General features: G+C 36.1%; 2 protein-coding genes across 2 annotated transcripts; one reads left to right on the top strand and one right to left on the bottom strand.

Annotated features, from left to right (window-relative positions):
* The first annotated feature begins 30 nt into the window (after positions 1-30).
* Positions 31-7,823, top strand: LOC121991604 (protein ABHD11-like). The gene is made up of 13 exons (XM_042545591.1): positions 31-445; positions 2,851-2,997; positions 3,197-3,223; positions 3,910-4,000; positions 4,419-4,462; positions 4,661-4,759; positions 5,727-5,784; positions 5,886-5,938; positions 6,064-6,165; positions 6,501-6,566; positions 6,745-6,869; positions 6,956-7,127; positions 7,591-7,823. Exons 1-12 carry the CDS (start codon positions 305-307, stop codon positions 7,077-7,079), a joined length of 1,077 nt encoding a protein of 358 aa, XP_042401525.1. The 5' UTR covers positions 31-304; the 3' UTR covers positions 7,080-7,127; positions 7,591-7,823.
* Positions 7,824-8,070: 247 nt separating this feature from the next.
* On the bottom strand, positions 8,071-10,560 carry LOC121991613 (ras-related protein RABA2a-like). Its single transcript, XM_042545600.1, has 2 exons — positions 10,296-10,560; positions 8,071-8,739 (listed from the first exon to the last, which is right to left on the bottom strand). Exons 1-2 carry the CDS (start codon positions 10,470-10,472, stop codon positions 8,239-8,241), a joined length of 678 nt encoding a protein of 225 aa, XP_042401534.1. The 5' UTR covers positions 10,473-10,560; the 3' UTR covers positions 8,071-8,238.
* Between the last annotated feature and the right edge of the window lie 2,555 nt (positions 10,561-13,115).

The following is a 13,115-nucleotide window of genomic DNA, read 5'->3' as shown; positions in this document are numbered from 1 at the left end:
TATTTCCAAACAGACTGTTCGACTATGACTCGGTACGTTTCTCGGCCACAAAAAGAGCCGCGGCAAAAGGTGCTCGCGAAAGCGTCGACTTCCGCGGTCTACTCGCCACGCCTCGCGTTGGCGCCTCCGCCCACGGACCACAAAGAGAGAGAAGGCGGGGTTGGGGGAAGGTGTTGGTAGCCGGCTGGATACCCTCGTTCTATCCGCCCACCGCATCGGCCACTTCGATCTTCCGGTTTCGACTCCAATCTCCCCACGCCATTGCCTGCATTCCGCGCCGGAAAGCCCTGACATCTTGGTCTCCATGGCTAGGGCTTCGAATTTTGCGGTTTCGTGCGGGTCGGATTGGGGGTGGGCGGTCATGGCGGGTGGAAAGGGATTTGATATTCGAGTTGGGGCGTCTCTAGATCCGAGGGCGAGGTGTGGGGTTCAGTTCCCTCTTCAGGTTGGACTTCGATTTCAATAAACTTGTTTTTGTGCATTTTTAGCTCTTCCTCCTTTCAAAAAGCTTTCTTTTTCGGGTGCTAAACCGAACAAAATAGCTCTTATATTATAGCTTGTTGGAAATAAAAGACTAGGGAATTTGAAAGCAATTTCTAGATTTTTTTTCCCCCGAATTTCCTTTTTGAAATGATAAAAGTTTGGAAATTTAGTATTCTCAGATTTAGAAAATGTGGGAGTGATGGGATTTCAAAATCCCTTTGTTTCCTTCTCTACTAGCTGTCCAATCTAATTCAGTAATTTGCATGCTCGGAGAGAAACGTATAATAGTGAAGTACGTTGTGAAATGAAATCCTGAAAGTCATGAACTTGTTGTGAGTTGTTGGTCATTTCTTGTGTTTATGAGAGAGTTTTCTTAAATTCTGTGAGTTGTGAACTTGCTAGCTGCTTTTGAGTTTCCTTAAGTCTCTGTTTTCTATTGAGTTCCATTCTCTGTGATGCTTAGTAGAAACTGTGCATTTTCATCCATATTTAACTAGGAGCTGGTATGCTAGACCAATAATTGGTTTTTTACTTTCAGCAATTTATCAAAAGGCGTATCCAAGTTTTCGAATTTACCAAAAGACGCATGCTACTTTGTTATTTATCAAAGGATGCATCTTTTTATAGTGTTTTTCCCATTCTACCCTTCTGATTACTTTTCTTTTTTATTTTCTCTGTCATTTCTCTTTCTCTTCTCTTTCCTCCTCTGCATGCAACGTTTTTCTTTTTCTTCTCCTCTTTTTTTTTTTTTTTCTCTTTTTCTCTCTTTTGTACGTCGATTCTTTTAAAAATATTTTAACACCTCTGAGAAGCCGAAATAAACAATGGATAGTATATTTGAACTCCTTGCAATCTCATAAATCCACAGGAACTGAAATGAGTGCAATCGGAGTTCTCGAGGTCCATCAATGGGTTTTGACCAAAATTCACTGATGGACCTAGAGAGCTCCGATTGCACACATTTCAGTTCCTGTGAATTTATGAGGTTGCAAGGAGTTCAAATATGTTATCGGTTGTTTATTTCAACTTCTCAGAGATGTTAAAATGTAATAAGAAAGAATCGTCAAAATTCTCCACGTTGGGTCTGATATGGAATCATATCAGGCCCAATTTCCTATGGATTTATGGGATTGCAAGGAGTTCAAATATGCTATCTATTGTTTATTTTGTCTTCTCAGATGTGTTAAAATGTAATAAGGAAGAATCGTCAAAATTCTCCACATTGGGTCTGATATGGAATCATATTGAAGCCGAAATAAACAATGGATAACATATTTGAACTCCTTGCAATCCTAGAAATCCACAGGAACTGAAATGAGTGCAATCGGAGCTCTCTAGGTCCATCAATGAGTTTTGGTCAAAACCTACTGATAGACTTAGAGAGCTCCGATTGCACTCATTTCAGTTCCTGTAGATTTTTGAGGTTGCAAGAAAGTTCAAATATGTCATCCATTGTTTATTTAGACTTCTCAGAGGTGTTAAAATGTAATAAGGAAGAATCGCCAAAATTCTCCACGTTGGGCCTGATATGATTCCATTGTTTATTTCGGCTTCTCAGAGATGTTAAAATATTTTTAGAAGAATCAATGTGCAAAAGAGAGGAAAAAAGAGAAGAGGAAAGAGAAAAACGTTGCATGCATAGGAGGAAAGAGAAGAGAGAGAAATGACAGAGAAAATAAAAAAGAAAAATAATCATGAGGGTAGAATGGGAAAAATATGTAAAAAGGTGCATCCTTTGGTAAATAACAAAGTAGCATGCGTCTTTTGGTAAATTCGAAAACCTGGATACGTCTTTTGATAAATTGCCGTTTTACTTTTCAATATGGAGTTGAAAATAGTAAGGAAATATGGCTTACTGGCAATGACAAGGTTATTATTATTGGTGCACTATCAATTTTATGTTACTATTTTTAAAATTTTCTTTTTGGTTGAAACTTAATGTACTAAATATTTTATCTTTTAGTTGCAACAAGTCATGAGTCCCTATTTTTTGGAATTGACCACATGGATAGGATTGCCATTGAATTCTATGTAAGATTATATGGCTAGTCATATTTATATCCATTAGCCACTCTTGATTATACATAGCCCATATGCCTTTTTCCTTCAATGCTAATCAATTCTACTTTTGTAATTATAGAATGACTTAAATCATTACTTGTGCAAAGAATTTCTAAGAATTTTTCTGTTTTACTTGTTTTGCTTATTGTGACAATGTCACAATTTAGCAAGTTATTTGCACCTTACAAGACATGACATCTGTATTTTTCTTGTTTTAAAACCTTTTTATTTATTCTCATTAATACCTGTTGATAATTTTACATTATAACTTCTCACGTACTGATTGCAAACTTTATCTGTTCACAGGACTGCACTTGCCATGCTCGGCCATTTTCTTTAAATAACCCCAGGAAAAACTATTCTTCATCTAATCGAAGATTACGTGTTCATATGACATTGGTAGATGAAAGGGCCATTCGACCACTAGAAGCTGCAAAACCTAATCATACCCTGGTCAGTGGTGAATTCATTAAGAAACAGGAATTAATTTGTGTAGGTTGTTGCTATAATAGAAAAACTAACTAGTCTCTTTGCAAGACCATACCAAAAGTACTTTGAATATATGTGAATAATCTTATTTTTCTTGATTTTATTTTTAATTTTTTAAACAATAACGACTCTATGACTTAATTTCTTTGCTTATCTTCTGCAGGCATATGATCTTGTCCAAGGAAGCCTTGTAAGAAAATTTTCTCCTTCATTCACCTATTATTCTAATAGCTGTTTGACGACTTGCAAATTTTTTACCTCAATCCCAATGCCTTGTCCTTTCACTTGTAGAATAAAATAGTTATTAGTTTAATTACCTTCAAGCAATTGCTAGTTTGACTATAGCATTATAGCGCTTGCTGGTACTCAAGTGATACCAAATTATAAAACCTAATTCACTGCTCTCATCAGGCCTTAGATTCTAAATCAGGTTCTTTAGTTTTGTTGAGCTGACAATTCTGTGCTGCAGTTGTTAATGAGTAAATTGTCTATGATTTTCAAACTTGGAATCTACAGAAAGTATTCTGGCTTGTAGATTAAGTGGGAAAGTTAATATATAGATACAGAGAGTGTATAAATTCAGTTAATATAAGTAGGTGCCAGAGGTTTGATGCTAAGATTAACCAAAATAAATGTTTTTATGAAAAAAAATATTGGTGATCTCTGTAAATATGACTTTGTTCAAAAGAACACTGTAACTTGTTAGTGGCTCAACTTTTCTGGTTCATAATCAGACCAAGGCATTGAAATTCTTTGTTTAACGATCATTCCATGGTTTGGAGAACTCAATAGTATTTTCAGACTTCAGAACTTGAGGTCTATTTTGTCTCTCTGATATGCTAATTTGTGTATTTCTTTCCACTTTATCTAATGCAGGTGAGCTGGAATTATTTCATGGATAAGTCAATACCTGATCCACCAACTGCTGTTCTCTTGCATGGAATTCTTGGTTCTAGGAAGAATTGGGGTCAGTGAGCTACTCAAACTTGAAAGCTTCTTGCTTTTCTCAAACTGATATGCCTTTTAGTGCTTTTCTAAGAAGTATACACAAATGGAAAGGTGATATTTTGGCAGTAATAACTGACTACAGGCTGATGGATTTATAAAAATAAATAAATGAGAAACTATAATATTGAAAATCTAAAAAAAAAAAAAAAGAGAGATCCACAAGCGACATTACTTTATATTGGTAATCTCACTTTAGTTTTTCTATTTTGCTTGGTTTCCTACTTTTAATTCATCTTTGTTGCACATAAATGTACAATTATGTGCAATACTATGAACAAAGTTTCTGTATTAGATAGAACTACAGATTAGTACATCAACGGATACAGAGTTGTAAGTGCCTGTTGAATCTCGTGAATAATGGTATAAAAATATTTCAGGTTCTTTTGCTAAGAGACTGGCGCAAGAGTTCCCAATGTGGCAGGTATGCTCTCCAACACTTAACCCCTATTCACTTTGCCAAAAGTGTCATTTAAACACTGAAAAATCAAAATGGTTTTGTAATTAAGTTGCTCTAGCCTTTCTTCTTTTTTTATTCTCCTTCTATGTTAGTGAGCGTAAAATAAGATGTGAAATGACATTGTCTATGAACACGGGCAAAATCTTTACTCCTTTAATGCAGTTTCTTTTGGTTGATTTGCGCTGTCATGGTGAATCAGCATCGATAAAGAAGAATGGACCTCATACAGTTGCTGCAGCTGCTCTTGATGTTCTAAAGCTTGTAAGTTTTTTGACCATACTGGTTAAGTTTTGCATCGAATTTAATCTGCATGTGAATATTTTACACATTTATTGTAACATTTTGTCTTTAAACAGTTATATCTCTTTTTTACAGTTTAAGTGGAAATATCACATTGACTTAATTTTTACTGGGACATTTTTCTAAAACCCATATAAGTTGTAGTTTTATTAATGAGAGAGCTCACCCAGTTGGCTTGTTTGGTCACTTTATGGCATGCTCTGTACCTTATTGATGAAAGTGATGCTTTGAACAAGTTTACCTTCACTTCATTACCTTGCCAATATATTTGTGGTTTACGGGTATACCATGTCAATCCATCCTGAGATTAGAAAATGTAAGATACTAAGTTTTGTTTAGAAAATGTAAGATACTATGGTAGCATTTGGTTTGGTTTGGTTATTTTCCATTTTCATTTTCAGAAAAGGGAAAGCATTGTTTGGTTGGCAATTTCCACATTTATTTTCTAGAGAAGGAGATGTCATTTTTTGGGAAAATAGAGAATGCCTAAAAGCCATTTTCTAAGAAAAGGGAAAATGCACGTTTTTTAGAAAATGACAATGAAACCAAACTCTCTCTAAGTTTTGGGTCCTTGATCTAGATCAATGTGTCTCTGGTTACTAAAACAAAAATACTTGGTGGTTCTTTGATGTGAAAGTTGGTTCTTGATTCTTACATATTAACTATTGGTGATTCAATCAGTTCTAAGAAACTAGAGAATTTACAACATTAAGACGCAGTCGATTAATCACTTGGTGTAAATTTAACATCAAAGATGTTCTCTGTTTTCATTTTTTCAACCACAAAGTTGCTCTTGGTCCCATATAGTTGAACATCTCAGGTTAACTTTTGGTTCAGTTTCTATTGGCATTTGTTTCATACTTTCATGAGATAACTTTCGTATAAGTTTGGAGGTAATTTTCCAATATGACACTTTAGCATCATACAGGTTGCACAACTCAGATTGATACCACGTGTCTTAGTTGGTCACAGCTTTGGTGGCAAAGGTAATCTTTGCAAGTTTCTTTATTTCTGGGTTGGCATTTATTTGTTTGTTTGTTTTTAGCAATTTAATATTTTCTGATATGCCACTCTATCATCTTCTCAGTGGCCCTAAGTATGGTAGAACAAGCTGCAAAACCTCTTGCTAGACCTGTCAGGGTAAGATCAAAGTCTGAATTCTTACCATTGAATACCTGCTAATTGTATTCATGATTTTTGACCTTAGATTTTAATCATCCTCCCTTAAATATTAAAGGTAAAAACTTTGACTTTTGTCTTTGAAGGTCTGGGTTCTTGATGCTACTCCTGGGAAGGTTCGTCCTGGAGGAGATGGTGAAGATCATCCTGGTGAATTGATTGATTTTTTGAGTAAAATGCCTAAGGAGGTGTGCTTGCTTGACTATGAATTCTTACACCAGTTGATTAATTGTTTATAGTAGTTAAATTATGTTCTGTGTTCTTCGTTTTGTCCTATTTTCTTAATATGCTTGAAATTGTGTGTTTCTAGTTTTCTGAACTACTACTAGTCATTTCAAAGTAGAGTTTAATAGGGATGTCATGAGACAACTTGTTTTGGTGGATACTGAATTTTAGTTTCATGAATGCAAATTTATATGTTTCACATGAACAATGTTGATATCGCTTTGTTTTTAACTTTTTACTCTAAAATATAAAAAATGGTTTTCTAGAAAGTATTTCTGATCATTTTCACTTATTATAGGTTGGTTCAAAGCAGAAAGTTGTAGATGCTTTGATTCAGGAAGGATTTTCATCCGAGGTTGCGCGGGTATGGACATTTCTATGCTTTCTGTCATTCTGACCGGTTAATCAAACTCATATTCTTCAGATGTCCATTCATTAATTAAAGCTACAGAATCATGAAATAGCTTAAAAAACATAATTAAGTACATTGTTTAAGCGTTTTGTTCAAAAACTTAACCATGGAAGTATGATATTATTCCCAGTGGGTGGTGACAAATCTACAGCCAGCTAATCAGCCTGGTTCCATCTCATCATCAGGCTTCTCATGGATATTTGACCTCAATGGCATCTCAGAGATGTACAAGTCCTATGAAGAAACAAATTTATGGTACAGAAGCACCCTGGTGCGATAGTATATCGCCATAAATTCCATGAATATACATCTGAACCAGAACACTCTCTATGTACTTGTAGGAAAACTGTTGAGAATGTTCCTCGAGGAGTTCATATGAATTTCTTGAAGGCTGAGAGAAGCTTACATAGATGGGCTCTCGAAGACCTTCGGAGGATCCATGTTGCCGAGGAGTTGGCTTCCTAGGAGGGAGCGGGTGTTGAGCTACATGTTCTTGAAGATGCTGGCCACTGGGTACTGCTAATCTACATTCTCGTTTCTCTACGCCGGTTCTTTCTGTTGAATGTTGAGCAACTTTTTCATTGGGGCTGCAAATGTAGAGGCATCAATTGGTTGTGCATACAACAGAAAGATTGAGATCATGACCCAGCCAACCCACCTTTTTTTTAAAGTATATTTTTTTAAAAAAAAAATCTTTAAAAATAATAATTTTAAAAACATTCAATAACATAATGCCCTCATTAACTTATTTAATATAGGTATTTTGTTGGCAAGGATAAACTTCTATGTTGCATTTTACATACAATAGTAAACTTTGTGTAAGGATTTTTTCAAGTTAATAGAATGGTGGGACACGGGAGTCATTTCCTTGCGACTAAAGGGTAAATTTAGCAGCTTGTTATTGTAAACTGAAGAGGCAACTAAATGATAACCTCTTAAATGGTTCGACTAACCTGACCCATAATTTTTCTTTCAGGTGCATGCCGACAACCCGGATGGTCTGTTTCGGATTCTCTCATCCTCCTTCCTTGGATTACGGAATCTGTAGCAGAAGTACATTTGTGAATCATAATCCAATTATGGCTTTGGGTATTTTGAGAAGCAAGTGGAGGGTTGAATATCTAAGGCAGTTTATATTTACCTACTGTTGTAAGTTATATACATTGATGTATTATTTTGTTCTTTTAACTTATCATTCCATTTCTTTTCCCCCTTTCTTATGTACACGATTATTCTAGTACTTTCTTCTGCCCACACACAAGAGAAAGGATTGTAAAACATTTTCTTCAAATTGAAATTTAATTATTTTATCAGGATTAAATAAGTGAAAGTTGATCATTAATTTACAATTTAAGACATTTAAGTTTTAAGTAGTAGTTTTATGCGATATATTAACAAAGATCGACAAGGAAACGTATATATCTCTTTAGATGAGCATTCAGGTGACATCGATGGATGATAGAACAAAGAATCGAATTAATTGCATCAGGTATTTGGAGCCTGCAGCTTGAGACCTTGTAATTTACTTTACATTTTGAGCACATGATTCCAACTTTCTCCTCTAACATTTGATCCCTGATTTATACAGCATCTCAAACTCAAAGCAACATAAAATGAAGTATCTCTACGTTGAGCAACACCTATTTTGTGTCTCGACCTTACTTGTCTCTGACACGACGATGGTGTTCCCCTCTTTGATGTTCTTGGAAGCTCCTGGATTCTGCTTGGGTTCTGTTGAAGAGATCAAAGACTTCTTGCACATGATCCGATATATCTCTGAAAGAATGATGTTAAATGCATTCTCCACATTTGTGGCCTCAAGGGCAGAGGTTTCTATGAACGAAAGGCCTTCCTTCTCCGCAAAGCTTTGAGCATCCTCTGAGGGAATGGCACGAAGGTGCTTGAGGTCGGTCTTGTTACCAATGAGCATGACTATGATGTTAGAGTCGGCATGATCACGGAGCTCCTTGAGCCACCGGCTTGCATTCTCGAAGGACTTGGGTTTGGTTACATCGTAGACGAGGAGTGCACCGAGGGCACCTCGGTAATAGGCACTAGTTATTGCACGGTATCGTTCTTGGCCTGCCGTGTCCCATATCTGTGCTTTTACTATCTTACCTTCAACCTGAGATAGAAAAGGAATATACAGGACAAAGATGAGAGACAAACCGTAGAGATATGAACACAAAGGTTGCTCAAAAAACTGAACTATAGTTTTATCATAGCCTTCCTAACATATAGAAATTTTTGCCAAGATAGTCAGGATAGTTCTACAGAATAAACACAATACAATAGCACCAACAAAAATAAAAATTAAATGCTAAAACATCCACAACTACATGTCCATTTTTCTAATGGATTCTCCTCATCAAACCATGCAAGTCTGAACTATTTTGTATTGTTTATATGTATCTTATCCTTAATATTTATATCAGTTAAATTACCTTTTAGTATATTAACTTGAGTTATCAATGGTCGCCCCCAGGGCGTAGCACAGACGGTGGGCACATGGTATCTCTGGCGTAATGGCCAGGGGTCGATTCTCAGGAACTGACGACCTGGGGTTTACCCCGCCATGCGCCTATGGCCTGTGTACCTGCATGAACCTCCCTCCATATCCGTGGGGCCGGCACTAGGGGGGCCGCTAAGGTAGCGGATCTACCTTGAGTTATCAATGGTCACTCTATACTCTCTACGCCTTCCACTCTAGTTGATTCAACTTTGAAAATCTAGTACCAATAAGTCACCCTTGAATCTATCCATATCATGGATTTACTTAACATATTAGTGAAGAACTAGTGCACTACCAAGCTAACTGGGCTTTGTTCCCATTTATGGTACCTATCTAACTTGTCTTGATATCTCCAAAGATGCAACGGCATGAATATGTGAGAATATCTAAAGTATGAACTCAACCATTAACCAGGACTATTTTTTTTTTGTTGAACTCTGATGATTTATCAACCAAACATATTTATAGCATAACTATTTTATCTTATCTAGGAAAGTCACAGGTTCATCTTGACATTCTTATCTTTGCTTAATTCCAGTGCTTCTACCTATAAAGTATGACAAGTTGTATCATAATCTTATTTAAAAAAACAAAAATCCGAGCTTAAGGAACACATGACAATGAGTCTAAATGTTCCTCTTCTTTACAATGACACCCATTTTATAAATCAATGATATCTTTTATGGTTCAAGCACCATTTGTCGGCACGAAGGATTACCAAGAAACCATCGGATGGTCCAAGGTAAAAAGAATCCTAGTATCCACTAGGAATTCCATCCTGTCGAGCCGTCCCAAGAAAAGGCTTCGCCTAACCGATTGAATAGGTTGTTTGTGGCTTCTAGTTCCTAAAATTCATTCCATCCCTCGTCCGGTATGGAAGAAATTTTGGTGCACAGGCGTGAGGCATGGGCATCTGCATCTCTTACCAAAATCATAATTGAACACCAGCAATAGCAAAGGAATCAAGGCAAACATTTAAACCTTGAACTCGGATCTCTTTGTGCAGCAACTCGCTAAATCAAACAAAAAATAAAAAGGTTTCTTTTGTGTATTCACTATTCAGTAAATCCTAGAAAAATGATAGCGCTTCATCAAAATCGACATATTTGGCGAACCTGTTATACCTAACCTATTAGGATCTTGAGTAAGAAATCGGGAATGAAGCGAACCTGGAGGGTGCGGCTAGCGAATTCGACGCCGATGGTGGACTTGGAGTCGAGGGAGAAATGGTTGCGGACGAAACGAGAGAGAAGGTTGGATTTGCCGACGCCAGAGTCGCCTATCAAAACCATCTTGAACAAGTAATCGTACTCCTCCTGGAACCCCCCTCGCCTCGCCATCGCCATCCCTCCCCGTCGTCGACGCCGCCCTGAGACCGGTTCGCGTGGGAGTCGAGAGGTCTCCGATTCTCGGTTCTCCAAAACGATATGCCAACTGCTACCATGTTTTAATTAATATATCACTGTCGTCAACGATTAAGCATCACGTTACGCGGAATCAAACGGTCAAAAACAACCACCACTCTTTCTTAAGCAACCCGCCAGTTAATTCCAAAGGGCTCACGAGAATCCAGCGTTGCTAACCAATAAAATGTTTGGTATACTGAAGAATCGGTCAAAGTACATCCTACGAAGACACGACATCTGTGGCTGTCAATTTATATCTAATTAGAAACCGAACCGAACCGAACCGACAGGAACTCTTCGGTTCGGTTTGAAATGGTTCGTTAGTTTTAATGTATTATGTTCAGTTTTTCATATAGGTAAGTTTCTTAAATACTTAAGTACTTATATAGCTCCTCCACCAATGAAGTTACTCCTGGCAACGAAACTCCTCCACCAACGAAGCTACTCTTGACAGCGAAGTTACTCCACTAGTGAAGCTCCATCACCTAACATCCACCAGCGAAAATACTCCTGGCAGTATCTTGCTCTTCCTCCTGCCCTTTCCATTTTGGTAACTCACTGTAGTTTCTCTTGTATTTTAATTAAATGTCATAGTGATGATTGAAAAATTCATGAACTTTCTTATCTATTTTTGATGAACCAACATGGATGGATAGACATAGCAGAATCTGTTAAGCACCTTTAAGATTTCTTCCTAGGCAAAGAGTTCCTAATATATAGGAAGTGGATTCACTCACTGTATCTTCTCCTGTATTTTAGTTAAATTTCATGATTCATTGTCCTTCTTAAAGGGATACCTTGATGGATGCTTTGTTGTTTCTTCACAATTCTGGCATCAACAATGCGTGCTATTTATTCCTTGCTATTTTGTAAGTTATATGTATTCATAACAGCAAAAGAAACATATTGAATTATTTATTTATGTATGTAACTTGTTATATTCTCATTTCAGTTTTTTCTCTAATGATGTTCTTAAACATTTCTTTGTGCTATTATTTATTTATATTTGCCAATGACTATTTTGTTTGAATTTAGGTTGTAAAATTATTATGGAGCAAGAACTATTAATTGAGGGTGATGTGCAAGTGTTGGGTCATTCGTAAAACTCAAATACACTTGATACTCCACAAGTTGGGATGTATTTTTCATCTGAAGAAGTCCGTGTTTTTTACAAATCATATGCCCAAGGTCTTAGTTTTGGTATTTCAAAGTTGAGTTCCAAAAAAGGAGATGATGGCTTGATGGTAGATATTCATGATTCTCTGTTTGCTCTAGGAAGGCAAAAGTGAAAAGATGAATTTTAAGATTAATGATTATCCAGGAGTAGGTGGGAAATGATCGGCATACTTCCAAACCACCAGATTATGAATGGAGATGAAGTATTCCATGGAGGCAAGAGTTAAAATGTTGTTACTGGAATGTAATAGAAGATTGTAATACAATTGAACTTCTAAATTTTATGTGTTACTGGAATGTGTTGTTTTGTTATTGAACTTCAAACACTTTGTTCCTTTTGAAATTATTAATCCAGTCTTGATGGTTCTGATTTTACATACTAGTGCTTTGTTCTACATAATTATATTATATATCAATATGTTTGAAATTCAAAGCATGCTAGTCGAGATTGTGAAGTTACTATTGCTTGAGCACTGTGTTGTTCGATCAAGATTAGTGACATTCTAATTTCAAGGAAAATATGAAGTTAATCAGAAGCTCCCGTTTTTCTTGCAAAACTGTTAACTTTAAGTGTCTGCAACTCCTCCTTATGGCATATACTAAGAACTATTTTAAGATGCAAAGAAACGACATCATTATGAGAAGCAAGAAATCATCACTTTGATTGCTGCCTGAGAGGAAACAAATTAGAGAGAGGAGAATCCATCACTTTGGTTAGCCAATAATAAGTACACTTCTAAGCTTTAATGGAAATGACCTTAGAATGTACAGATCTTCCTTCTTATAAATCTCCATAACCATAGATGCATAGGAATAAATAATATCGAGAAACAAAATGACAAATCGAGAAACAAAGTGACAAACATAAGAGTTGTCCTCGTTAAATGCACTCAAAGCGATTTCTATCATCTGATCACATTTAAATGAACTCAAGACAACTTCTATCATCTGATCACAATTAAATGCACTCAAAGCAACTTCTATCATTTGATCACTAATGTAAATTAAATACGCTCAATTAATATATCAAATGTAATTCATCACGAGAACTTTTCAAATTTAATTTCTCCATTACATTTTGAAGGCTGCTAGGAATAAACATGGGACATGAAAGGATATGTGAGCGAATAACTAAGAAGAACTAAGAAGGTACATTAAACCATAAAACACTGATAAGGTACATTAAAAACCTAGAAACATCTTTCATTACATATAAAGTTATTTGCTTATAGTAAATAACATCAACCACCTCAAAATCATTACCATCCAAGTAAATACAACTACAACGATAATAATTCTAAACTTCCAATTCAGTGAACATATTTCATCACTAAACTTTATAGTAACAGAGTTATTCACATCCTCCAGGAGATCATTGCAATCAATTGCACCCTCATAACTATTAGA

This window comes from Zingiber officinale, chromosome 1B (assembly GCF_018446385.1).
Source record: "Zingiber officinale cultivar Zhangliang chromosome 1B, Zo_v1.1, whole genome shotgun sequence".
Classification (NCBI taxonomy): Eukaryota; Viridiplantae; Streptophyta; class Magnoliopsida; order Zingiberales; family Zingiberaceae; genus Zingiber; species Zingiber officinale.
Note: the sequence above shows the minus strand (reverse complement) of the source record. Positions and strands in the feature narration are given on the sequence as shown.

Bases quoted from the DNA above. Each gene is read 5' to 3' on its own strand.
- LOC121991613 (XM_042545600.1), bottom strand. From the start codon at position 10,472: ATGGCGATGGCGAGGCGAGGGGGGTTCCAGGAGGAGTACGATTACTTG. The intron at 8,740-10,295 runs GTTCGCTTCATT...TTTCTATCTCAG, and splicing joins TCGCTAGCCGCACCCTCCAG to GTTGAAGGTAAGATAGTAAA.
- LOC121991604 (XM_042545591.1), top strand. From the start codon at position 305: ATGGCTAGGGCTTCGAATTTTGCGGTTTCGTGCGGGTCGGATTGGGGG. The intron at 6,567-6,744 runs GTATGGACATTT...TATTATTCCCAG, and splicing joins TTTCATCCGAGGTTGCGCGG to TGGGTGGTGACAAATCTACA. The intron at 6,870-6,955 runs GTACAGAAGCAC...ATGTACTTGTAG, and splicing joins TATGAAGAAACAAATTTATG to GAAAACTGTTGAGAATGTTC.